The sequence below is a fragment of the Elephas maximus genome, chromosome 12 (assembly GCF_024166365.1).
Source record: "Elephas maximus indicus isolate mEleMax1 chromosome 12, mEleMax1 primary haplotype, whole genome shotgun sequence".
In the NCBI taxonomy this organism is placed as follows: Eukaryota; Metazoa; Chordata; class Mammalia; order Proboscidea; family Elephantidae; genus Elephas; species Elephas maximus.
In genome coordinates, this window is record NC_064830.1 from 79,362,512 (window position 1) to 79,389,952 (window position 27,441).

A 27,441-nucleotide genomic window follows, 5' to 3' on the forward strand; every position below is an offset into this window, starting at 1 on the left:
TTCAGACCCTTAGGAGCGTTCCTACTGTAATAAATTATAATTTTAGAGGCCTTTACTTAAAGTGGAAACCCTGGTGGCCGTGGTTAAGAGCTATGGCTGCCAGACAAAAAGTCGGCAGTTCCAATCCACCAGGCGCTCCTTGGAAACCCAATGGGGTAGTTCTAGCCCGTCCTACACTGTCGTTATGGGTCCGAGTCTACTCCACGGCAAAGGGCTTTACTTATAATGAAGACCACGTCTCCCAGCGTGCACCCTGCTTGCCATAAAGTCTACGCCCTCCATCATTGGGCGAGGGCGCGTACCCTGGCGCGCAATGCACCTTGGGGATTGTAGTTTTTCTAGGACCCGCTCCTTCCAACGGCCGGGGAAGCAAGCACCGGAAGTGCCTGCCCTGGAAGGTGGAGTCCGGGCAGTGGCGGCGGCGGCGGTTGCCAGGTTCCCGCGTTGCCGCTTGAGACCCGTAATATGGCGGGGAGGAGGAGGAGAAGGCGGCGTTGGATCAAGCTGCACTCTGTCAGTGCCATCTGAACTACGTGCTTCCTGACGAGGCCCGGAGCGAGGAAAGAAAAGCTGTTGGGGCTGTGAGGGACCAGGTGTGTGCGTGAGGAGGGGGCTCGACCCTGAGCTGGTCAGGGCTGAGCGACTACCGGGAGAGACGGAACTGGCGCCCTGAGGAGCTGAGGGCGGGCTCCACACTGAGCCCGAGGGCAGGTGCTGGGCTCCGGGGCCGCGAGCCCCTGAAAGGCTTCGGGTGTGAGGAGGCTACAGCCTGGGGGGCCGGCGGCACCGGGCGCGGAGGTGATGCTCGGATGCTGGCACCGCCTGATGGGCCTTTGGGAACTTGTCTGAGGAGCTGGGTGAGGTGGGCGCGGGGCGTTTGGGTGAGGGCACAGGTCCCTGGTAAATAAACGCTGCCCAACCCAGCCCAAAGCCGAAAAATCACCTCCTGTTGATAGAACTGTTCGGGGCCGTGTTTCTTCTCCCACGGTGCTGGAGAGGGAGGGGCCCCCAGGGGCTGCACTGGCCATTTCTGAACGCCGGTTGCCACAACCAAAGGCCCTAGGAGCGCTGTTTACTTTGCCTTTGCGACTCTCGGGGGCGTAAGGATAATAAAGCAAATTCTCTTGATTGCCCCTGATGCTGCTAGGTGGTTCCCACCCTTTGCTATTCTCATCTGGGTGTGGGACCAGTTCCCTGCCTCCAATTTAGGCAATTAAGTAGGGCGCCTAGAGATTGATTTGATGGGCAGAGGGGTCTGGAAGCAGCGAAATGAGGAAGCTGTTGTCCCCCTTTCCATATTTTTTAAGTTACGTTTGAATCTTACCAGGAATCAAGCACTGTCGCTGCCTTCCAGAAATTCATAGTCATCATCATCTTCATAATTAAAGCAGCCCCCATTTTTGATGGTTTCTGATGTCCTTCACTATGCTAATTGCCCTACATGCATTATCTCATTGAATCCTCACAAAATCCCTTTGAGAGGGATACTCTGATTATCCCTGTTTTACAAATGAAGAAACCGAGGCACGGAGACGGTAAGTGACTCAGACAGCTAGTCAGTATGTATCTGAATGAGAAACCTCACCCTTACTGCCTGGACCAGGAGTTTACATCTTGTGGAGGACTGATGGGTGGGTAAACCATCAGCTCAGATCTGAAAAACAAGGCAGGAGCTGTTCTGTTACTTTTGTCATTCCCATCAGTGACAATTTTGGCAGAGTACTGGTGAGGTGCAGATAGTAGAGCCCTGAGTATATGGGGTTTGCTAAGAGGCTCAAGTGGAGAAGGGTCAGTAATACTTGTATGGTATAAATGGAGAAGACAAAGCATGTCTGAACTTGTTGCAACTGACAGATTATTAATGGAAGTGGACCAGTAATGCCTGATGGTAAAGTATGGGGCAGTAGATTTGTGGCTGGGTGGCCTTGTAGTCAAATGCACCCTTAAAATACAGCCTGGCTGACAGTGGTAATTGTGGTGTGAGAAATGTTGTGCCCTCATCCTTAATCGTATGGGTACGGACGGCTCATTTTTTAAATGGTTGCCTTTGCACTTTAGAGGTACCAGTTTCTCTGAGAACAGAGTCACACATGAAACTACTGTCTCTAAATTCCCTTCTTACTTCTTTGGTATTCCTCTTTTTCTGGTTTACCTTATTGTTTGAGCTAATTACCCTAATTCATTTATTCCATACTTTTATCGAGTACCTAATGTGTGCAGACACTACGTAACGGGGATTCAGTGGTGAGCAAGACTGAGAAGGGACCTGTGCTTATGGAGCTTACATTTTGGTGGAGGAAGACAGAAAAAGCCAAGGAAGTAAGATAATTTCAGACAGTGGTAAGTGCTGTGAAAACTGGGAGACAGCAGGGTAATGTGATAGTGAGTGAGGCACTAATGTATAGATGGGATAGTCAGGGATGGCCCCTCTGAAGCTGAGAGATCCTGAGGTGCCATCTCCTAAGGATCCACTCCTGCTCTAGGATCATTTGGTAGTTTCCATGATCTCTAAATTAGTACCTTTATTTGAATGTTTGAAACACTACCATGTGCTGTAAATTATGCTGTAATATGCTACAAACGTGAAGGACAGCATGCACTGTTTAAGGGACGTGAATTTAACTTTCTGAAGCAATGAGGTATATTTACATGATGTTGTTAAAAGAAAATCAAACTATTGCCATAAATGTTGTCTTAGTTAACTACTGCTGCTTTAACAGAATACCACAAGTGGAGGACTTTAACAAACAGAAATTTGTTTTCTCCCACAGTTTAGGAGGCTAGAAGTCCTGGCTCTAGAGGAAGGCGTTCTTTGTCAGCTCTGGAGGAAGGTCCTTGTCTCTTTTGAGCCTCGCTCCTGGGTGATCTTCATGTGGCTTGGCATCTCTCTTACCTCATCTCTGCTTCTCTCTCTTGCTTGTTTAATCTCTCTTATATCTCAAAGTAGATTGACTCAGGACACACCCTACACTAATCCTGCCTCATTAACATAACAAAGACAGCCCATTCTCGGATAAGATTATAACCACAGGCATTAAAAAAAAATTGCCATTGAGTGGATTCTGACTCATAGTGACCCTATAGAACAGAGTAGAACTGCTCCGTAGGGTTTCCAAGGAGTGGCTGGTGGGTCCAAACTGCTGGCTTTTTGGTCAGCAGCCAAGCTGTTAACCACTGCACCACCAGGGCTCCAATCACAGGCATAAACCCAGTGCCATCGAGTTGATTCTGACTCATAGCGACCCTATAGGACAGGGTAGACCTGCCCCATAGAGTTTCCAAGAAACACCTGGTGGATTCAAACTGCCGAGGCTTTGGTTAGCAGCTGTAGCACTTAACCACTACACCGCCAGGGTTTCCATCACAGGCATAGAAGTTAGGAATTATAACTCGTATTTTGGGGGGACACAATTCAATCCTTAACAAAGATATTTTATTTAGGTTTCCTTGACCTTTAAAACAAAATTTCATGCTTTGCTTGTGTATGCATAGGAGTATATTACAGTGGTTGTATGAATAATCTATTTAAGTTCCCTGTGATGCTGGATACATGGATTGTGTTAAAAAGTATTTTGAAGTATTTTAGCAGAAATGGGATCATTTGAATTTCTTTTTACATTTTAGTTGCTGTATTTTTTTGTTGTTAAGACATCTTAATATGGGTTGAAATTTAGATTAAAAAAATGAGTATTGCTATGGTTATCATGCAATAAGTATTTTTTTTTTACTTTTTTATGACTATAAGCTTGCAAAATAATCTCAGTCATACTCTAGGGAGCATTCTTTTAATATTAAAATCTCACTTTGCATGAATTAAACAGAGAAATAATTACAAAAATGGGATGGTAGAAGAAGTTCTGTTACTGATAAGACTACCAGTTGGTCAAAAGTAGCAATATATCTTACTTTTTTCATAATTTAATCATACTTTTGAATATGCCTTTTCTTCATTTCGAACTGAGCTATAATTTCTCCCTGACAATTTAGTGTACTGAATTTTTAAGTGCCTTGAGGCCTAGGAGTATCATATTCTATCTTATTTCATCTTTGTATATCTCATATCATGAATTGAATGTCTTACCCGCTTTTTTTTGGTTAATTAGTTAAGTGTTTTAAAATGAACACTTAAAGGAACACTATTATATTACTTTTTCTGTTTTCATACCCTTGCTGGCTACGATTATGTTGATGTCTCTGTTCATATTTTTCCCCTGTACTTACTTAAAAGAAACAGAACCAGATATAATGCTATGCAAACAGGAAATCAATGAATATTTAATGCTTGCTAGACAAATGAATAGGAAACTCTGGTGGTGTAGTGGTTAAGTGCTGGGCTGCTAACCAAAAGGTCAGCAGTTCGAATCCACCAGGCGCTCCTTGGAAACTCTATGGGGCAGTTCTGTTCTATCTTGAACAGGGTCGCTATGAGTCGAAATTGACTCCACGGCAGCGGGTTTTTTAGACAAACGAATATGGTGGCTAATCCTCCCTGGTTGCCTTGTTTTTTTCATTACTACCATCACCATTTCTCAGAAATTGTGAAATTACTGGTTTTATTGTTCCAGGTAGTTAGCAGTGGTCTCAGTTTTCAACAACATAATAGGATTAATACCAGAGCCAATAGATTTTGTTTTTACTATCTCTGACCAGTTGGTTAGTGCCCAAGGAGTCAAGATATATTCTTAAGCTACTTAAGTAACGACCTTTGTGTTCCATAACAGAAAAAGATTGCACAAATAAATAGCCTCTTTTTATTTAAATAGGCTTTTTAGTTTCTTTCTTTCTTTTTTGGTTACAAAATCCTCTCTGCCTTTGTATGGTATAATTTTTCTTGTGTTGCTAAATCCTATTAAAGAAAATCTAGTATATTTTACAATTCAAATTTTGTTAAGTAGCATAGAACTTTGTTTCCGTTAAGAAGGTTTTGCTGGTGCATTCCTTGTACTTTTCTAAACTATTCACATTTAAAGATTTACTTACATGTGAACGTTCAGAAATATTTAATATATGAAGCAAGGCTTACCTGGGCGGAGTCTTGCTGTATTTTCCTGTATCCAAGAATTAGCTCCTGATCAGTGAAACAGTTCTGAGAAGGCCAATTCTAAGAATTGTGAAGTCTAGAAATATTTTAGTGCTCTACAAGATTCATCAAATGAAATTAAGATCTGTTTTTCTCAGCACATTAAAAATGGCATTTTTCTCTCTTGTAGTGTGATTGTGGGAAAATGGAGGAGTATGAGAAGTTCTGTGAGAAAAGCCTTGCCAGAATCCAAGAAGCATCACCACCTGGGGAGAGCTTTCTACCTGTCCAATCTGAAAGCATCTCTTTAATTCGCTTCCATGGAGTGGCTGTCCTTTCTCCACTGGTAAAAGTTCTTGTTTTTAAATAATTGTTTGCCTTTGGTGAACCACTAAATGACTTCAGCTTTTATCAGTAAGTTATTTTACAGCCAGCCTAAGAAATATATTTTTAAATATCTGACATTCAGGTCAAGGCTGAAGGGCAAATGAGATGGATGAGTAAGGAATTTGCTTTTCTGAAGATTGGTATGGAACACATTATTTGAAAAATGCAAACTTGAGCGCCTTTCTTTTTGTTTTCCTGAGTAGCCTTGGGTTTTGATGTGTACCAAGTATGTTTTAGCTTAAAGGCTAAAGAGCGGCAGTATGAACAGTGCGGCTCAAGCTCTGGAGGCAGGCTCAGGTTGAAGCGTGAATCTGCCTGTTGTACCACTCACTAGTAGCTTATCCTTAGGCACTAAACATCTCCCAGCCTCGTTCTCTTCAGCTGTAAATGTGGCTGTAACTGTGCTGACTTCTCAGAAAGGGGGAAGCTTTACTTGGGGTAAAGCATGGAAACTGCTTACTGCAGTGGCTGGCCCCCGGTGAGCATACTGGAGATGCTTGAAACACCTGATAGTCTTTTGGATCTAGGCTTGCTAGGATTATTTTTTTAATCAGAGCAAGCTGTAAAATTTAGCAACTGTTATTTTAAGTATGAGTAAAATTACCTCTCAAAATTTGTTTTATAACAAACTGGAGAAAATACTGGTAACATACATAAAGAAGAGCTAATTTCCTGAATTGAAAAAGCTCTTACAAATCAATAAAAGACCTAATATAGAAGTGGACAAAGAACAGAAATAGGCAGTTCACAGAAAAACAAAATAAAGGCTTATAAACATTTGAAAAGATATCTAACCTTTATTCATAATTGAAGAAATGCAAATAGAAACAAAAATGAGTAGCAGTTTTTACTTACTAGATTGGCAAAGAGTTAATAGATTGTCGGGGAGAAGGCAGTTTTTTTTTTTTTTTTGGGGAAAAGGCACTGTTAATGAACTTTTGCTGAGAGAATAAGTTGATACGGTTTTTTAATGAGCACTTTGGTAGTTATCAGAATTTAAAAGTGTATATAACCTTTGACTCAGCAATTCCATTTTTGGGAATATCATACAATAATACTAGTATATGTGCCCAAAGAAATATGCATAAGATTGTAAAAGTGTTATTTAAAATAGCAAAAGATTGATGAACAACCTAAATGTGCATTGGTAGTGGACTAGTTTAACTAACTGGTCCATTTTAAAGACTTTCACACATGCCAGTATAGTGAGTAAGGTAGATCTAAATGTGCTGGCATGGAAGGGTCTCCTAGAGCTGAAGGTCACTGCATGGAACATGTGCACAGAGGCAGTGTAGTGAAGTGGGTAAAAGGCCAGGCTCTGGAGCCTTGTGCCCTGGAGTTAAATCATCATTGCTCTGCCGCTTCCCTGCTATGTGAACTGGTGGCCTGTTTTTCTCCTTTGTTAAATGGGGATAAATAATAGTGCCAACCTCATAGAGCTGTTTTGAGGATTAAAGAACAAATGCATGTCAAATTGCTTAAAACAGTACCTGGTTCATAGGATCTACTTAATTTGTTAACTGCTATTTGGATTTTGAAATAAGGGTATTCTTTCTCTGGGCAGAGGTAAGGGGATATAAGATGGGAGGGAAGACCCACTTTTCATTATGCACCCTTTGATATTGATGGCGTTTTTTTTTTAAACATACATGCTGTGTTTACTTTATCATAAAAAAAAAACCCAGTGCCTTTAAGATTATTTATGTATATGTGTGTATTTATACGTATATACCAAAAAAAAACCTCTCATGTCCTACATTTTAAATTTGTCTAATTGTTTCCTCACGTGATGGTTAATTTGTTCCTCTATTCCTATGCTTCTTATAAACTGGAAGTTAAGTCTAAAAGTTTTATTAGACTCCGTTTGAGCATTTTTGGCAAGGATTCTTTTATGATGATGCTGTGTACTTCATATTAAATTAATCAGATGTAACACAATGTCCAGTTGTCCGTCTGTTAGTGATGTTTAGTTTGATGATGTACTTATGATGGTGACTGCCAAATGGCTTTTTAAACCAAAAAACCAAACTTCTTGCCGTTGAGCCATTTCTGACTCATAGGGACCCTATAGGACAGAATAGAACTGCCCCATAGGATTTCCAAGGAATGGCTGGTAGATTTGAACTGCAGACCTTGTGGTTAGCAGCCATAGCTCTTACAGGTATACGTTTTCTCTTTTTTGATTAGCAAGTCAACTGTGGAATGATTCTTTTGTACCATACAAATAAGAAATTAAAAAATTTAAAACAACAGTTTGATAAGATATGTGATGATATATTGCTTGATGAATTTAATATGGACCAAAATGTCTCAGCCTTGTTGCTTAGGGTCTTTAACTCCATTAAAACCAAGCCCAGTGCTGTCAAGTCGATTCCGACTCATAGTGGCCCTATAGGACAGAGCAGAACTGCCCCATAGAGTTTCCAAGGAGCACCTGGTGGATTCAAACTGCTAACCCCTTGGTTAGCAGCTTTAGCACTTAACCACTACACCACCAGGGTTTCCTTAACTCCATTAGTTGCTAGTTATTTATAAGCAAAATCTGATAGTCAAAGATCTTAATCCATGCTTTTATGTTGTATTTAATAGATAAGTATTGCAATTTTGGAATAATTTTATTATGATTTTCCATTTGTGTAAGTCTAAAATCATCTTCCTGACTCCTTAATACCTATTGTACCACTCACTAGTTGCTTATCCTTAGTCAGGCACTGAACATCTCCCAGCCTCGTTCTCATTGTAAAAAGGTATAATACTTGGAAGCCTTTGACTATTTTAGATCCATTTTATTTTTATTGATGAGTACAATGACATGGAGCCAAAAATGTGTTCTCATTTTTAGGCAGATCAAACATTATCTGTTTCTTTTATCATTAAACTTTCAGACTTTTTTTTGTGGCAACAAAGAGTAACATGTGCCCTGATGAGAAGATTCAAAGTTGAAGAATCTAACAGATACAGTGAAGATACTGCCAAGTGAAAAGCTCGGGAGTGTCCAACAGACTAATTGTAGCTCTCTAATTTTAGAGCATTTAATAAGTGAACAGGTTTTTTTCTTCTCTTAACCTTTTTTTTTTCATTTGATAATAATGCACATACAGTGAAATGCACAGATCTTAAGTGTTACAGTTCCGTGAATTTTGATATATGGTGTATACCTGTATAACTCCCACCCACACAGAACGTTTTCATCAGCACAGACCCTCATGCCCGCCTCAGTCAGTCCCCCATCCCTCAACCAACCACTGTTCCGATTTCTTTCGCTATAGACTAGTTTTGCCTGTTGTACATGTCTTTAATCATTCTGATTCAAAACTTCCTGTTTTTATGGTAGTTTTATCACTGAAAAATAAGTACATGTTATGATGTTTTACAGCTTAACATTGAAAGAAGAAAGGAAATGCAACAGGAAAAGCAGAAGGCCCTTGATGTAGAAGCACGAAAGCAGGTTAATAGGAAGAAAGCTTTATTGACTCGTGTCCAGGAGATTCTTGAAAATGTTCAGGTGTGTCATTTAAGTTCTTTTAGATTGTAATTAAGAAATCATAAGGATATTGTCATTCAAAACAACAGCATTGATAATTTCTCAGAAGTATATTTGCACTTACTAGTTAATTACCAATACAGTTTACTTTTAACATTTGAAAAGCTTCATAATTTGTAATAATTCATTTCAGTTACTGCAAAGAAAATCCACTTGCTTGTTAGTGATGCTGAGTACTTGAGTCAGAGGGTATTTCAACAATGGAGACATGCACTGAATATAATCGCTTATTGTCTGCGTCTTATGACTCTAAAAGCATTGAATTCTTAGTCACAAAATGGTAGAATTGACCATTGTAGTTTACTCCTAAAGTAATCAGAGTGTAGACTAAATGACCTCTTTCTCATTCTCTGCAAAAGTAAATAACTGCCCTTTTGTTTGGTTTGGTGACAGTTACTATCTTAGAGGAACAAATGCAATTTAGATTAGGTAAATAGAATTCCCTAGATACATCCTATATCCAAATGGAAATCATTTAAACGCACCTACACTTTTTGGAGCCCTGGTGGCACAATAAGGGCTACAGCGAGCTATGGCTGCTAACCAAAAGGTCGGCAGTTCGAATCCACCAGCCGCTTCTTGGAAACCCTGTGGGGCACTTCTGCTCTGTCCTATAGGATTGCTGTGAATTGGAATCGACTTGACAGCAATGGGTTTGGGTTTTTGTCTTTTTTTTGGTACATGTTTTTCAATGATTTTTTTTTTTAAGCTTGATTTAAATTTGTGTAAGCAATTTATTTCAAGGTCTGGATCATTTTGTACTAAAAAGAAAAATGAATGAATTAGATTGAACAAATAATTTCTGCTCTTATATATAGTACTGTTTTGCTAGATAAATGTTTTTGTTTTGTTTGTTCATAATCTTATGGGCTTCTGGTTTGTCTGTGTAATTTATACTAGATGACACATGCATAGTGAACCTTAGCATATTTCTTACTAACTGCTGCCTTCATTTTTCTGTGTAGTAGGTAGTGATTTTAATTCGTAGATTATAATTACTATCCATATTTACTTTTCAAAAAAAAAATGTGACATAGAGCTCTACGGAGCCCTGGTGGCAGAGTGGTTAAGAGGTGGGTTTTGGACAATAAATATTTCCTTCTTTCTTTTTTTTAGATATAAGTTCACAGATGAAATTAGTTTCGCATTAAACAATTAATGCTGTATATTGTTTTGTGACATTGTTTGCCAACCCCACAACACGTCAGTGGTCTCCCCTTCTTGACCTTAGCTTCCCCATTACCAGCTTTCCTGTCCCCTCCTGCCTTCTTGTCCTTGCCCCTGGGCTGTTGTGTCTGTTTTGTTTTATAGGTCTGTCTAATCTTTGGCTGAAGGGTGAACCTCAGGAGTGACTTCAGTACTGAGTTAAAAGGGTGTATGGGGTCCAGACTCTTGGAGTTTCTCCAGTCTCTGTCAAACCAATAAGTCTGGTCTTTTTTTGTGAGTTAGAATTTTGTTCTACATTTTTCTCCAGCTCTGTCTGGGACCCTCTATTGTTGTGATCCCTGTCAGAGCAGTTGGTAAATATTTTCTGTTATTGAAACAAAAATGGCATGTCACTATTCGTCCTTTGAGGAAAGCTAGCAAATGTTCATTTAATAAACTTATTTGAGTCTGAGAATTTACAACGTTGAACTGTAATGAATTAATTATACAGATAGAGAAACTTTATATAAATATACATAGATTTCTGAGGTGTTTTACCTCTAAAACCTATGATTCTATGATAGGTTTTTCAAAAAAATTTATTTAACCGATAGAACTAAAACCTCATTTTAGTGGTATACAAAAAACATAGCCTCTGAATATAAAAAAATGTGAAATATTTTATATCCAGGAATAATTTTTATTGTATAAACCTATGAACATGTTTGTGGGTTTCATGAATATGTTCCCTTTTGGTTTATTTTGGTCCTGAGGTAGTAACTGAGCTATTACTCCTTGTTGTATTGTTTATTGTGTAGTACCTAGAAACCATTACACGTCTTGGGATTTGAAAAATAGAACCAGGAGTGCCGTATGGTCTAGGAAAAAAACAAGCACATACAAAAACAACATAAAAATCTTTTAATATTTAGGATTCTAGAGCCTATGATAATGGTTTTTACCACTTTACTATATGTTTGTATAATCTTTAAAAACTATCCTTGTTCACTCTTTTTTCTTTTGCATAGTCAGTTATGTAGATATAGAATGTAATTTTTTTTCTGCTGGATCTTTTGTGTATACAGTTTTTCTCAGCTTAATTTATCAAATTTTTACCTATTTTGCTTACCCCCAAAACACATTATCAGGTTGCTGCTTTTAACTGACCATAAGTTAATGTAATTGAATTTTGTTTTAATTAATTTGATTTTAAGTTGAAATTATTCTTATTTCTGAGTAAGTTAAGCTACATGTCTGAGTAATCATTTACTATAAATTTGCCTCATTTTATAGAGGGATTGTAGCTAAAATCTGGAGTGGACACCTGGGAGAATCCTATTACTGAACTATTTTTGCATAATCAGTATCCTGGTCAAGTTAGCCTCTGTTAAAGAAGGAATCATTTGTATAAGAGATTTAATTAATTGCTATTTAATTCATACATCCATATCCTAAGATGATAGCTCTCATAGGAGAAACAGTTTAGGAAAACAGAAAAAAGTTTAGGAAAATGCTCCTATTCTGAGATTAAATGGTACATATATCTGTTTGTGTATGTGTATATATATACATGTGAGTGTATGGATGTATGTGTGTATCTGTACATATATGCACCTGTGTATACACATATATGTTCATATTTGTATCAGATTACATAAGTTCCTTTTTTTTCTTTAATCTTGTTTAATAAATAGACTGATGTGACCAAAAATGTGTGAGCCCTATGTGATGTAGGATATCACAGAATACAGGTCATCTTAGTTTCTTTTTGTTTGTTTGTGTTTTTAAATATTAGAACTCTAAGTCTTTGATTTTAGTTGCATTTTTAGAAAATAATGAAATCAAAGGCTTTTCTGTTCGGTGAGGAAATGTTAATTTTTATATTTTCCTTTTCAGGTTAGAAAAGCACCTAATGCCAGTGATTTTGATCACTGGGAGACTGAAACCATTTATTCTAATTCAGAAGTCACAAACTTGAATGTTCCTGCTACATTTCCAAATAGCTTGCCAAGCCCTACTGAACGGTCTACTTCAGCAAAGCTTGAAAAAATGACTGGAGTTTTGCCTTTGGATAATGAGGACCAGTTTAGATCTAATGGAATAGACTTAGCTAGTGACTCAGAAGAATTTAGCTCTCTGAGGCAATGTGATGGTTCAGGTAATAATCATGCAGAAAATGAAGCTTCTCCAAAGACCTCTTCAGCAACCCCACAAGAGACTCTGGTTTCTTATAGTCGATTCCCGAAAAATGAAGAACACGATCCATCACTTTTGGAAGAAGTCACTCCAGATCCCTACATAATGAGTCTTCAAAACCTAATGAAAAAGTCAAAGGAATATATAGAAAAAGAACAAGCTAAACGCACTCTGAGAAGCAGTGCAAAGAGCAGTTTTAATGAGAGTCTTTCAGACAAAGAAAATGATGCTGTTAAAGTGACTGAATGTGTAAAGGAGAAACCCCAGTTGATAGGCAAATTCTGCGGCTCAGTTATTCCTGACAAGCCAAGCCTTAATAAATCAAATGTTCTCCTCCAAGGTGCTTCCCCTCAAGCAAGTGGCCTGAACACATCCGTTTTAGGTAGCTTTTCTAAAGTGGACATACCTATGCGAACTGGCCATCCTGCTGTTTTAGATTCTGATTTTAAAGCCATTCCCACTCCTGTTCCTGAAAATAATGCTATCAAAAGTCTTACTGGTTCATATGCCAAATTACCTAGTCCAGAGCCAAGTATGAGTCCTAAAATGCATCGAAGACGTTCAAGGCCCTCATCAGCATGTCATATACTTATAAATAACCCAATAAATGCCTGTGAATTAAGCCCTAAAGGAAAAGAACAGGCAGTGGACTTAATTGTTCAAGATACTGATGAAAAAACAAATATACCTGAAACTGTGCCAAAGTTACCAATTGATTTAGCAGGACGTTGTTCAAGCAAGGTTTATGACTGCAGAAATACACCTGAAACTATAGAAGAAGTGGCTTTAGGTAAATCAAATCAGGTATGTCAGTCTTCAGGAGATCAGTTAGAAAATAAAATTATTCACGGACTTGCTCCTGTGGAAGGTCAGGTAATATCTGATGGGAGAGGACCACACAAAATGAACAGTGCTTGTACCGTAGTGCCAAGATCTCATGAACCATATGGCAGCAGTCAATGTATAGCAAGTCAAAACTTTGGGACCATGAGTGGTCTTAAGTCAGCCAATGTGCTAGAGAAAAACTGCAGTTTACAGATGGAACTGAATAAGTCTTACGATGTAAAGAACCCATCTCCTTTACTGATGCAAAACCAGAATAATAGACAACAGATGGACACACCTACTGTGTCCTGTGGAAATGACCAGTTTTTGGAAAACAGTTTTGAGAAAGTTAAACGGAGACTTGATTTAGATATTGATAGTTTGCAAAATGAAAACTATCCTTATGTTATAACAACTGGAATAGCTGAACAAGAAAGGCAGCCTTTGTTGGAAAAAAGATACCCTAAGGGGTCTGTCTGCATTAACAAGAATAAAATGTTAGAAAATAATTCAAAAGGTAAGGAAATTTTGAAGCATTTGATGCCTACTAAGCAGATGGTGCCTTTATTTAATATTTTTAAATGACATTTTACAAAAAAACAAACAAACTTGTTTTCATGTTTATCGGGGTACTTAATTTCATTTATCATATTAGAGAGTTTGTAACTCCAAAACCAAAAAACCAAACTCATTGCCATTGAGTTAATTCTGACTCAGTGACCCTATAGGACAGAGTAGAACTGGCCATAAAGGCTGTAATCTTTATGGAAGCAGACTGCCCCGTCTTTTTCCTTTGGAGTGGCTTGTGGATTTGAACTATCGACCTTTCGGTTAGCAGCCAAGCACTTAACCACTGCACTATTTATTGCCATTTAATAGGCTTTCTTTTCTTTAATGACCTTTTTAATTTAAATTATGAAGCTTCCATAGTCCACTTGGTATTTTAGAATATGGTTTCTAATTTTTTTTTTTTTAACATTTTATTGTGGTTTGGGTGAAAGTTTACAGAGCACATTAGTTTCCCATTCAACAATTTTTTACACATTTTGTTTTTGATATTAACTCCTCAATATGACAGCATTCCACCCACTTCCTTCCTGAGTTCCCCAGTTCCATTTGCCCATCTTTCCTGCCTCTTCCTGCTTTCAGAACTTTGTTTTTGGAAAGATGCTGCCCTTTTGGTCTCATATGGTTGATCATTCTGAGGAGCACATTCTTCCGAGTGTTATTGTTGATTCTATAGGCATGTCTGTTGTTTGGCTGAAAGGCGATCTCTGGGACTGGGTTCAGTTCCAGGTTTGAAGGGTGTCTATTGGCAGTAGTCTCAGGGGTTCCATCTGTTTCTATCAGACCAGAAAGTCTGGTCTTTTTTATGAATTTGAATTTTGTTCTACATTTTTCTCCCACTCTGTCCAGGACCTTCAGTTGTGATCCTGGTCAGAGTGGTTGGTAGTAGTAGCTGGACACTGTCTAGTTCTTCTGGTCTCAGGCTAGTGGAGGCTGTGGTTCGTGTTTTCCATTAGTTCTTTGGAATTATTGTTTCCTTGAGTCTTTGATTTCCTTCACTCTTCTTTGTTCCAGATGGGAAAAGACCAAGAGTTGTATCTTAGGTGGCCACTCGTAAGCTTTTAAGACCTCAGTTGCTACTCACCAGAGTAGGATGTAGAACATTGTCTTTATGGACTGTTTTTATGCCAGTTGACCTAGATGTCCCCTGATACTATGGTCCTAAGCCCTCAAGCCTAGTGACTCAGTCCCTCGAGGTGTTTGGTTATGGCTAAGGAGTTTTCATAACTTTGCCACCCGTGTGCTCTAGTGTATACACAGATATCTTGTAGCACATACAAGTATGTTTGTAGAAATATCCTCTTCCAAACCTATATATGCTCATGGGTGTACGTCCATATGCCATCTCACACCTGTTCAGCTATATATCTACCTACGTATCCACTTGTACATTATTATTTGTTATTGCAGGATTGATTGTGTATGTAGTAGTATTTACCATTGTTGCCTTTTACTCCTGTGTACTTCCTAGTGTCTTCCTTTGCCTTGGTCATGTGCTGACTTCCCCCTTCTTGTGTATTGCCTTTCCCTTCACCCAAGTTAATACATGTCTACTATACAGTTAGTGATTTTTTCCTTGCCCCCGCTCCCATCCCTGTTAACCATCAAAGAATGTTTCTTTTTGTACCTTTTCTTGACTTTTTGTAATAGTGGTCTCATACAATATTTGTCCTTTTGTGATTGACTTATTTCACTAAGCACAATATCCTCCAGGTTCATCCATGTTGCCATATGTTTTGCGGATTCATCGTTATTCCTTATGTTGTATAGTATTCTGTTGTGTGTATGTACCATAGTTTGTTTATCCATTCATCCCCTGATGAGCACTTAGGTTGTTTCCATCTTTTTGCTATTGTGAATAATGCTCCAGTGAACATGGGTGTGCATATATCTATTTGTGTCATAGCTCTTATTTCTCTAGAATATATACCTAGTAGTGGGATTGCTGGATCATATGGTATCTCTATTTTTAACTGTTTAAGAAGTGCCATGGCATTTTCTGCAGTGGTTGTACCATTTTACAATCCCACTAGCAGTATATGAGTGTTCTAATCTCCCCATACCCTCCCCAGCATTTGTGGCCTTCTGTTTTTTGATCATTGCCATTGATGTTAGGGTGAGATGATATCTCATGTTGTTTTGATTTGCATTTCTCTGATGGCTAGTGATCATGGGCATCTCTTCATGCATTTGCTGGCTACCTGAATGTCTTTTTTGGTGATGTGTCTGTTCATGTCTTTTATCCGTTTTTTGATCAGATTGTCTTTTTGTTGTTGAGGTATTGAAGTTTTCTATAAATTTTAGAGATTAGTCTCTTGTCAGATATGTCTTTGTCAAATATTTTTTCCCAGTCTGTAGGTTTTCTTTTTACTCTTTTGGAGAAGTCTGGTTTCTAATTCTTTTGTCAGTTTGCTGTTTCCTTTGCAATGAGAGTTTCATGTAGTTGGCCCTTTAGTAAACACTTTCACATCAAATTATTAGAGAAAGTATCACAAATTATGTTCACGCTGAATGGTGTTTCAAGAATGGTTTATTTATTGATAAAAATTATTTTTTCCAATTTCTTTCTGTTACATCTAGTTTTTATATTAACAGCAACGTGTTAAAATATGCCTTCTTCATTACTCCTTACTTTATTATCATGGGTAATAATCCTTCATTACTGATATGGAAAACATACAAGTCAAATAAATTAAGTTCTTAGACATAGACATTTCAGCTCTTATGTGATATATAGCATCCTGAAAAACCTCATGTTCTGTGAAATTGCACAGTAGACATACCAGGGCTTATGGGAAAAATAGGTTCTAGTCAGAACCATGTTTTAAATTGATGGTATAAAATATCAGATATTATCATTGTAGTGAATTTTCTTAATTTGAGGGGATATGTTTCTTTTCAGAAGGTGAGGAGATATTAAAAAGCAAGATTTTAGCTTTTGAAGAAATGCGGAAGAGACTAGAAGAACAGCATGCCCAGCAGTTGTCACTACTCATAGCTGAGCAGGAAAGGGAACAGGAAAGATTGCAAAAGGTGAGGAATTAAAGCATAGGGGTGCAGGGCTGGCAAGTGAAACTGAGCAGGGGATGCCTGTGGACTTTGGTCAAGTATAAGATACGTGGACTTTTTATTCCTGCACATCTTAGTGTAAAGAGGCCATTGTTTTTTGCTTTTTTGAGGCCAATTGATTTTGATGCATGTATATTATTTTTTACTGCCAAAATGTGAGGTTAAATATTTAGATCCTGATCTAAAAGTAATTGCATAATATATCAAAATGATACTTTATTAAATCCTTGATTCAAAACTTTAATACTTAAAAAAGATATTTTACAAATGATGCTAAAATACCTGTCCTGCAAGAACTATCTCATGAGAAGAAGGACGCTTGTTTTAAGATTATACTTAATATATGACATTTTAAATCCAATTAAATCGTCATAATTTTATTTGAGGGAGGAAAAACTTGAAATAAACAATACTTTGCTGGTAATTACACAGATTTTTGGCTAAGCTAAAGCATTTTGGGATGTAATTGAACAAAAGATCTAGCATGTTACACTGTTAATCTGCAGGAAATAGAAGAACAGGAGAAAATGCTGAAAGAGAAGAAGGTGATTACAGTGGAGCCCTCTGAATTGGTCAGTAGCAATGCGGCAGAGTTAGAATGGAGAAAAATAAGTGATTCTGGCTTGCTAGAAACAGTGCTGTCGCAAATGGATTCACTACATACTCCAAATAATTCTGGTAATTAAGATAATTTGGGGGGGGCATACTTTAAAACTTTAGCACCTTTCATCAAGTAATTCCATATCTAGCCCACTTGTAATTTGCCAGCTGCTTAGTAACCAATGAAAAATGGTAGCAGCATATCAAAGACCAGTAAGCAGGTGTTCATGAGAAAAGACCACCTTTGTGAGAAAAACGCCAGGAAATTCTGCTCAGAGCCCAGCCTTTGTTTATTCATGCAGCAGGTGACACGCTTCAAGTGAAAACACAGTTTGCCAGCTCCCAAGTGATCTTGAATTACACCTAATCCCCCAGTCCCTGTAGGAGCTTATCTTCGTATCTTCAATTATCCTGAGATGCTGTTTGTGTTGAAAGATCTGTCTGGCACATAAGTCCATAAATATTTGAAGTCTGCTTGTAGATCAGTTTCAGAGGTAGTTGTTATTCTTAATGAGTGTCACAAGTGCTTGTTTGAGTCTTCTGTATATTCTGCTTATGTGACATCAAGTATAACGCTATATGTATATTTCTCTAGGTTTTACGAATTCTACCCTACAACATAGCTTTGGTTCTGCAAATGAATCACCATTCTACCTCTGGGGATCATCGACTAGTGGCTTAACCAAAATCTCAGTAATAAGACCTTTTGGAAGGGCCAAAACTAGATGGTCTCAGGTGGGCAAATTTAACTATATATGATTATAATATATAATATATTTCTTCAGAGCAACACTATCCTGGGTCATACAAATGAGCATGTGTATTTTTGCCATACATCAAATAGCATTTATTAGAGATGACACTACATAGAGTGTACAAATATAGAGGAATTTAGTTCTTATTTCTAGTTAGGAATTTAGTTAGTCGACTATAATAATTAAGAAAAACTATCTTGAGTATAATGCTCAGATTCTTAAAACATTTTGTCAATCTTTCTATCCTAGGTTTTCAGTCCAGAAGTCCAAACAAAATTCAACAAAATAAGTGCTGTGGCAAAAGGGTTTCTTACTCGTAGGCTTATGCAGACAGAGAAGCTGAAGCAACTTCGACAGACTGTGAAAGTAAGGTGATTGTTGTGACGCTGGAGCTGGCCGATTAGTTTAGGACTTAGGCGTTTCAAACATTTTTTAGACTCTGTAAAATAGACAGTTTTAGAAGGCTAATTATTAATCTCACTCAGATAATTTAAATAATATGTGAATTAAGTAGTTTGTGTATTTTTTTTTTGGTCTCACTCTAAAGTGAGTGCTGTTTGACTTGTTAATGTTGTTAGTAATTTGTGTTCTTCATAATTTTGTGTCGACTGAGATAAAAAGCAAAAGGAAAGCCCAGTGATATGGATCTTTATAAAAATATGGTTTTTGAAAGAACATTTTCTTTTTCCAGGATACTATGGAATTTATAAGAAGCTTTCAGTCAGAAGCACCGTTGAAGAGAGGAATTGTTTCAGCACAAGATGCCTCTCTTCAGGAAAGAGTGTTAGCTCAGGTAAGTGCACATATCCTGTGGGCTTTTAAGAAATGGAAGTATTACATTTCTCTCCCTTCAATAATTACTGAAAATAGGTTTCAATTAAAACTTTAACCTTTTACTCTTAGATGCAAGAAGTGTACATAGTATTACTGAACTTTAGCCTCATCTTTTTTTTTTTCTTTCCTCTTCCTTTTGAACCTAGTTACGAGCTGCCCTATATGGTATTCATGACATATTCTTTGTAATGGATGCAGCCGAAAGAATGTCTATTCTACATCATGATCGAGAAGTTCGAAAAGAAAAAATGCTCAGGCAAATGGTATGCTGTATGATTTTCTAATGAACGAGGTTCTTCTAGGTTTGAGGTTGTTGTTGTTTATAGCTGCCCGTCAAGTTTATCCCCAACTCATGATGGCCCCATGTACAACAAAACAAAACGCTGCCCAGTCCTGCACCATTCTCATGAACAGTTGCAGAGTGGACTATTGTGATCCATAGGGTTTTCATTGGTTGATTCTTGGAAGTAGTCTGGAAGTGCCACTGAAACCTGTTCATGGTGATTACGCATGAGCTGTACTGGCCAGAATTGAATCTGGGTCTCTCATATGGAAGGTGAAAATTCCACCGCTGAACCACCTCTGCCCTGTAGGTTTGGGGAAATTGATACTAAATACCATTCTTCATTGGCTTCAGCACCGTCCCTACAATTATTAAGCACTGATAACTCTCAGGATTATCACCAACATTTAAATCTGTAGAGAGATTTAAAAGAAATTCATGTAAGAATTACATATTTTCTCCTATTGGATTTTGGAGTTGAAGCATTGGCTGTTGCTTGGTTTGCTTATGAAAAACTGTCAGCTACAATTGATTGAATTTAATTGAAGCCCTTTTTTTTGGATTTTGCCCTTTTTTTTTTTTTTTTGGAATCCATAGTTAGAAAACAGGCTCCAAATTAATTGGAAATATATCAGAGTGTTAGAGGTCTGTAGTTGAATCAGTGTTGTTAGTTTGGTTGGCAGAACAAAAACAAGCAAAATATTATTTCATTGGGAAAAATAAGATAATTACTTGAAATTCAAAGTGTTTCAATTATTATAAAGAAATTTTAAGTTAAAGTTAAAAACACTAGTACAGACAAGCTTTTCTATGCAATTTGGAATCATCCTATATTATAATACAGTGGCGGAGCAGTGGTTAAGAGCTACAGCTGCCAGCCAAAAGGCCGGCAGTTCGAATCCACTGGCCACACCTTGGAAACCCTATGAGGCAGCTCTGCTCTGTCCTGTAGGGTTGCTGTGAGTTGGAATTGACTCGACAAAACGGGTTTGGTTTTTTGTTGATTGGTACTACTAGAGCTTTATGTTTTGTTTGTTTTAAAGGATAAAATGAAAAGCCCACGAGTGGCTCTTTCAGCTGCCACACAGAAGTCTCTTGACAGGAAGAAGTACATGAAGTAAGTTTTTTCATGTTATGTCTCACTAATTTAATTACTATCAAACCAGTTAATTTTAGTCATCTATTGGTCTATTTGTATATTAAAATTAGAAATAAAGGGCAGTTAATTTTTCCACAGCTGAGCCGATAGAAATTTCTTTTTTATATGAAGAGATTAATTAAAATCAGGTAGTAGAATCAGGTTTCACCTTTAGATAAATATATTAACTACTAAATTTGTCGATATTCAATTTGTATAATTGATAGACAATCAAAAAATCTTAAAAACAGTTAATCCTCTTATTCAGTGTTTAATTTTATCTCTTAAATATATTCTTCTGTTTCTGGTGTCCAGAAGACTTTATGGAAGGAAAAAAATTAATGTTAAGAATACCCTAATAACTATCTTAAAATTCTTTTTTGAAAGCACCCTAGTACACTTCCTGCAGGTCTTTAAGTAGTACACCAACTTTAAAATGATGATTTGTTTCTATCATCCTGTATCACACTTGTAAGCATGCTTTTTCCCCCTTCTCTAAATATATGTTTGTGTCCTTATATTGCATTAGAGCTGCTGAAATGGGAATGCCAAATAAGAAAATTCTCGTTAAGCAAAATCCTTCTGAAGCAAGGTGAGAAAAATCACTCAGTCTCATGAGGGGCTTTTTTTTTTTTTTCACAGAAGGAAATTCCGTAAATCCCGAGCTTGCTTTTGTTGACTTTGTCCTGCTTTATATCAGTAGAACATTCCCTGCTGAGGTGGGGGATTGCAGGCTCGGGATCCATATCGACACCTGTGCCTGCTCACATGTCAGACCAGATGTTCACAGAGCTTTTCAGGACATGCTGTCTCTGGCGGAAATTCGAGCCCCGTATGTCCTGAGTTCAGTCCACAGCCCAGGGGGGTCTTTGATGCTTACTTTCTTGAATCAGATGTTTGAGAAGAAAAGTTGACTTTTGTAAAGAATATGAATAAGATATTTAAAAGCATAAGGGTTAATACTTAGGTTGGATTTCTCCTTCCTGATGCAACCTCAGGTTTAGGCTCTTGGTGAGCAAAAGATAAGCAGCCTATTAACATGCTTTAATGAATGTGCTTTGCTTTGTGGTAATATAGAGGCCATATCATTGCACAGATGACTTGCAGCACCTCATTCATTGAAAGCATATGAGGGGAAATGGGATTTACCCTTTGGAATTAATTTTGTATTTACTTTGTCAACAGAGTCCTTCAGCCAAACCAAGGACAGAATGCACCTGTTCATAGGCTACTTAATAGACAAGGGTAAGAATGCCACACACATGGTATATAAAAATATTCAAACCAAGAATAGCTCTAACAGGAAAAAAATAGTTTTAGTGCTTTTTATATAAAGAGTAACTATTTTTCAAATGTGATTTTTTTATAGCATTAGGAACATCCTTTAAAGTTTTTTCTAGATTTCTTTTGTATTCAAAGATAACCCTCCCGGGTGTACTGTTGTGTATTATATTTTAGTTTTCATCTTATGTTGGCCATGTTTTTACCATTCACTTCATACCATTTTCCTCGTTATTTAAACAAAATCCCTGTAGTAAGTTCAGTGTCACTAAAGTGATTATCTGATGAAGTATGAGCCAGTGGTTATAATCTGCTGAAGCAGAAGTTTGGCTTCCTTACCGTGCTCGGGCATGAGACTTAAATTCTTATCAAGCTTATTTCGGCACTGAACAGTTGAGACAGTGTGGTTGCTTTTTTTGAATGTTGAACATTTAGACCCTAATGCAAGTGACTTATTAATTTTTTTATATTCAATTAGAACCCCTAAGACATCAGTGAAGGGGGTTGTGCAAAATAGACAGAAGTCTTCACAGAGCAGAGTGCCTAACAGAGCGCCTGTTTCAGGTGTGTAGAAAACGATTTCCTGAAACCCATTCAATAGAAGTGCACAAGCTGCCCCCTCACTCAGGCCACACAGTGGGATATATTGTCTCTCTTTGTCACCATAATTTGGGCATATTCACAGTTATTCCTACTAGTAATCATTCTTGTATTTTGTGGCAGTCAGGAGATCTTAGTAAGACTGTGATTCCAGTCTGGATTTCTATAATAATTTCATGAAAAGCTGTTTTTTAATCAGAAAAATTTGTAGAATTATCCAGGCTTAATTAAAAAAAACAAAACCTATTTATAAATGAGTAAAACATAAAGATCATCTGATGTGTAAGCTGTTTATCACCCAGAAATGTTCATAAGTGCACTGCACATAAGGGGTGAAAAATTCTCCCTCTGACCACAAATCACCTGTGAATATGCCAGGTGGGAGGGGGTAAGTTTTGCCTTTATTCTCAATCCTTTGCTCAATAAGAAACTTAAGTGAAATATCTCCTAATGGCCATTATTTGAGGATTATTTAAGGGCTAAATTTTGTAATTTGTATAAAAATTCTATTTTATGGTGGCAAGAAGACAAATTCAATGTTGAGCTAATCCGAACCTCTTAATGTTTTAATATTTTCTAGGTTTGCTTGTTAAGACTCTTTGATAATGCTCACTAAAAATTATATGATCCAGCAAATATACTCTGGGAATCTTCGATTTAACTGTACTGCTTTCTACACATTTAACAGAAACCTAAATTAATCAGCAGGCATTGAAGATTACATCTTTTATCAATTCTAATCTTCCCATTAATATACAATTAGGTGTACTTACAGATTTTATTACTAAGTCATTTCCTCCAAGTTAGGAGGGAACAAACAACCTAAGAAATTTTTTCATGTTAATCCCCATTTGGTCACATTAATCAGAGAGAGATCAAGATATAATGATCATAACTTGAAATGACTGCTTGCATTTTATATGTATGTAGTGAACATAATTCATAATGTTGCATATATGTAGGACAATGTAAAAGGCCATCTTTTGGGAGTCACTTAGAGTGACAGTTAATGGAGTTGTTTTAAAGGGAATGACACAGTCGATGGTCCTGCTTACTCCAAAGGCAGTCAGAATCAGATAGTTTGAAAGTTAACCACTTGAAAAAACTCAGACCAAACACCAGATATGTTGCTTGTGAATATATGTGGAATTTTCAGACATGCTCAAGTTTTCCCCATCTTAGTATTAAATACTGTGATAAATCTTAGCTAATTGGCAAATCATTGAAATTTAGTATTGTTTTGCTAATATAGGCAGTCCCTGGGTTACGAACAAGATTTGTTCCTAAGCCTGTCTTTAAGTTGAATTTGTAGGTAAGTAGGAAAAGATGCGTACATAGCATTAGTCAGTCAAATGTTTGTCTTAATATATAGTGTATGGTATATATATTTTTTTATGTATATAAAGTGGAGGTGTAGTTGTTAAGTACTATGTAGTGGTACAGTACTATGGCTGCTAACCAAGTTCGAATCCACCAGGTGCTCCTTGGAAACTCTAAGGGGCAGTTCTACTCTGTCCTATAGGGTTGCTATGAATCGGAATCGACTCGATAGCACACAACAACAACATACATATAAAACACTTAAGAAACACTTCCAAATTGCGCGATGTTTTCCTGAGCGTCACAAATGAGTGTGTGTTCATTATTACAAACCATTGTATTTAACTCAGAATTTTAATATAATAGTGTTTTAGTCATCTAGTGCTGCCATAACAGAAGTACCACAAGTAGATGGCTTTAACAAAGAGAAATTTATTTTCTCATAGTCTAGTAGGTTACAAGTTCCAATTCAGGGTGTCAGCTCCAGGGGATGGCTTTCTCTCTCTGTCAGCTCTGGAGGAAAATTATTGTCCTTAATCTTCCCCTGGTCGAGGAGCTTCTCAGGCGCAGGGACCCCAGGTCCAAAGAACGCACTCTGCTCCCAGTGCTGCTTTCTTGGTGGTATGAGGTCCCCAACTCTCTGCTTGCTTCCCTTTTATCTCTTCAGAGATAAAAGGTGGTGCAGGCCACACCCCAGGGAAACCCCCTTTACCTTGGATCAGGTAGGTGATCTGAGTAAGGGTGGTGTTACCATCCCACCCTAATCCTCTCAACATAAAATTATAGTCACAAAATGGAGGACACCACACAGTACTGGGAATCATGGCCTAACCAAGTTAATACACACATTTTTGGGGGGGCATAATTCAATCCACAACAAATAGGCTTTATGGCAGTCCGTTCTTATACATGTATGAGTTTTCCATGAGTCCGATGTTTAGACCCTGGGACTGCCTGTATTATCAGTTTGCCACGGCGACTACCTCCATGTTCTTTTCTCATGCATTTCATCTCCACCTTTTGTTACTTGTGAACCTGCAAACCAAATACCAGTACTGGTTTTTTGTTTGTTTTTTCAGTAATTCTCAACAGCATAAAGGATGAACAGGCAGTCATTGCAATAATAATGCACAATGAAGTTCAGTATTTAGAACTATTGAGGTTTAATGGCGCTGCAACATAATTATTCATATAAATAAACTTAACCCTTGAATTAACATGTACAATTAACATGTATCTAAACAAGTACAAAAATCTTTCTTATTTTTCTAAAGATTTGTTTATATATGAACGCATATTTAGACAATTGGAAGAGACTAAAGAATTTTACACTCTTACATAAACAGAATTTGGGATATGACTGATGAAGGTGCTGTGACTTAACAGAGGGCTCTATCAGTTAACCGTTGAAAAGATTACTGTTTCCTGCTTAGATTTTTAATGGCCTGGATTATGTTTTGAACAAATTTGAAATTGTGCTTTGATTTGATCCACGTGGAGAACAAACTCTCTATTAAGCCATTTATAGAAAGCATGTTTTTGTTATAATAATATAATATCATACTCTTAAGTAGACTTCTAAGATGTTGAAGTTTGCTGCAAAGCATTTAAAGCTATCTGTTTTATAGTTTTCACAAATTAAATTTCAATTTCCGATCTCATATGTTTTAAAACATATTTGCTCATTTGCTGTTTTGTGCTTGACTGAAGAGTTTATAGGGAAATTCAGAAACTACTAATTAAAGCAGATTAGGAGGTGGTAAAAATGGTTACATAGAAGATCAAATCAGGTGGACTTGGGTTCTCAGAATCTTTCCTTCTAGCTCTGTTACCTTGGATGAGTGACTTATTCTCCTCTGCCTCCATTTTATTATCCTTAAAAAGGTAGTAACAATTTCTACTTCAGGATTACTCTGTGGAAGGATTAAATGAGATAATGTATATTGTTTGGCTCACTGCCTGGTATGTAGGAAGCAGTCATTAAATGGTATTGTTATAGAAAAAGCCTAACACTGAGAAATAATATTAGTTTTGCTTTATTTTTAGGAGTATATGCAGGAAAAATCCAAAGAAAGCGGCCAAATGTTGCGACAATTTAAGAAGACAACATTCCCTAGGATAAAAAAGGGGGAGGGTTATTATCTGCAATATGTTCCCCACCCAAGACTTTTTATTTAAGCCTGGACTCCACTTACCCAGGCAAAGTGCTGTCAAAGGGCTGAGCAGTTACCTCGATAACTTGATCAGTCTGGTTAGTTCCTACCCCATTCCCCCACATGCCTCTTCATAGTAGGTTTGGTGGAGATAAATTAGTGTTTAGTGATTGCCTCTTCTCTGTACTTAACTTGTACAAACATAAGTTTGTTTTATGTGTCCAGATGTCTGCAGAGATCCTTTTTGTAAACTTAAAGAACATTTGGTTTATTTTACAAGATATTGAAAAGGTCTGACAAATTACAGGTAATTTCTAGACATAAATTTCATTCACCTCTACATACTGACTGCTGAATTTGATAGACACGTTAGATACTATTCTGTTCAAGGAGAAACTGCAGAAGAATGTTTTCCCTTGGTTTTGTAACTTTAAGCACTGAGTAGCCTCCCAATCTGCATATTCTTTGATTAACAGTATAATCATATAGGATAAAACACTTGCCTGCTGGTTGTGGTTCATCAAAAGAAGGAGCTGTGGGTCACTATTTTGGTCAGAAGTATACACATTCCTGTCAACCACTAGTTGTTTTACAGAAATATTAGGTTTCACATATGTTGTGCATTACCCAGTACTGTTAGAAGCATTTCAACTAGATTTTAAAATCCTTCTTTCTGTGGAGGGGAACAAATTTGGGGAAGACAGCACAATCTTCTTGAATGTAGCACTTAGGAATTCATTATTACATCCATTTCTGTAAAATAAGAATGACGTTGCATGCAGTTATATTTTCTATTTAGTCCGCATATTTTGTTTCTTTATAGTCTGCTTTTTCTAGCATGCTTGACTGAAGAGAGAATAAAGGGCAATATAATAATTTCAGATTTCAAATGGGATAGTAATATTGTCTAGGTGAAATTCTGCATTACATAGAGGCACTGATGCTTAATTTTTTTTTTATCCTTTTAATCACTAATATGTCATAGCGACTCCATAGGACAGGGTAGAACTGCCCCATAGAGTCATTAAAAATATCAACCAACAAATGTTACCAAGGGAATGTGATTTTAGGAAAGAGAATGTCACTGTTAATTTATCATATGATTTCCAAAAAGGTCTTTGTGCTTCTCACATAAAATTGGAATTGTGTACATTTAATCTTTCTAACTTGAATTTTAAAGAGATACTGGTATTTTGAAAATGCAGACTATATATGTATATTGTTAATATCCTTTTAAGAATATAAAGATAAAGATTGTTTTCTCCAATTTTCTGTTCCACTGAAAATTTAACTTTTGCATCCAGCCACAGACAAAATAATCATCTACTCTGGGTATAAACTTGGTTTACTCTATTGAGATGTATCATTTATTAAATGAATGAACAAGAAAATTAGAAGACAGTCAAAAAAATCTGAGTTACCTTTTTTTTAAATTCCTAGGCAAAGCATATAAAATTATCATCTTTTTTAATATGATAAACTGCTTTATCATTCTGAAAACTCAGGATACAGCTTACTCATATCATTGTGGGTCTCTCCAGTAAAAAGTTTTGTGTAAACTAATTAGCTAAAACAAATAGTGTTTTGGAGAAAGTGAAAACTAGTTTTAGATTAAGGGTGAAAACTTGAGTTTTTTTTTCTAATTTAAAGATAAAAGTGTGTGTGTTTTACACATTTTTAATGTTCACAGCTTTTTCTCATAAAAGTGCCCGACACCATTTTG

The 27,441-nt window shown here is 37.1% G+C and overlaps 1 protein-coding gene across 5 annotated transcripts; it reads left to right on the forward strand.

Annotated features, from left to right (window-relative positions):
• Positions 1–376: 376 nt before the first annotated feature.
• Positions 377–27,441, forward strand: CCP110 (centriolar coiled-coil protein 110). 5 transcript variants are annotated; one of them, XM_049904122.1, is made up of 16 exons: positions 377–593; positions 5,211–5,366; positions 8,784–8,912; positions 11,994–13,635; positions 16,588–16,718; positions 17,261–17,432; positions 17,950–18,089; positions 18,359–18,475; positions 18,801–18,902; positions 19,090–19,206; positions 20,270–20,343; positions 20,894–20,956; positions 21,550–21,609; positions 22,124–22,209; positions 23,498–23,557; positions 25,612–25,698. In XM_049904122.1, exons 2-15 carry the CDS (start codon positions 5,226–5,228, stop codon positions 23,530–23,532), a joined length of 3,009 nt encoding a protein of 1,002 aa, XP_049760079.1. In that variant the 5' UTR covers positions 377–593; positions 5,211–5,225; the 3' UTR covers positions 23,533–23,557; positions 25,612–25,698. The 5 variants fall into 5 exon arrangements, with proteins under 5 accessions (XP_049760079.1, XP_049760077.1, XP_049760080.1 ...); XM_049904120.1 differs by lacking the exon at positions 23,498–23,557 and having other exon boundaries at positions 25,612–27,441; XM_049904121.1 differs by lacking the exons at positions 377–593; positions 23,498–23,557 and adding an exon at positions 1,129–2,340 and having other exon boundaries at positions 25,612–27,441.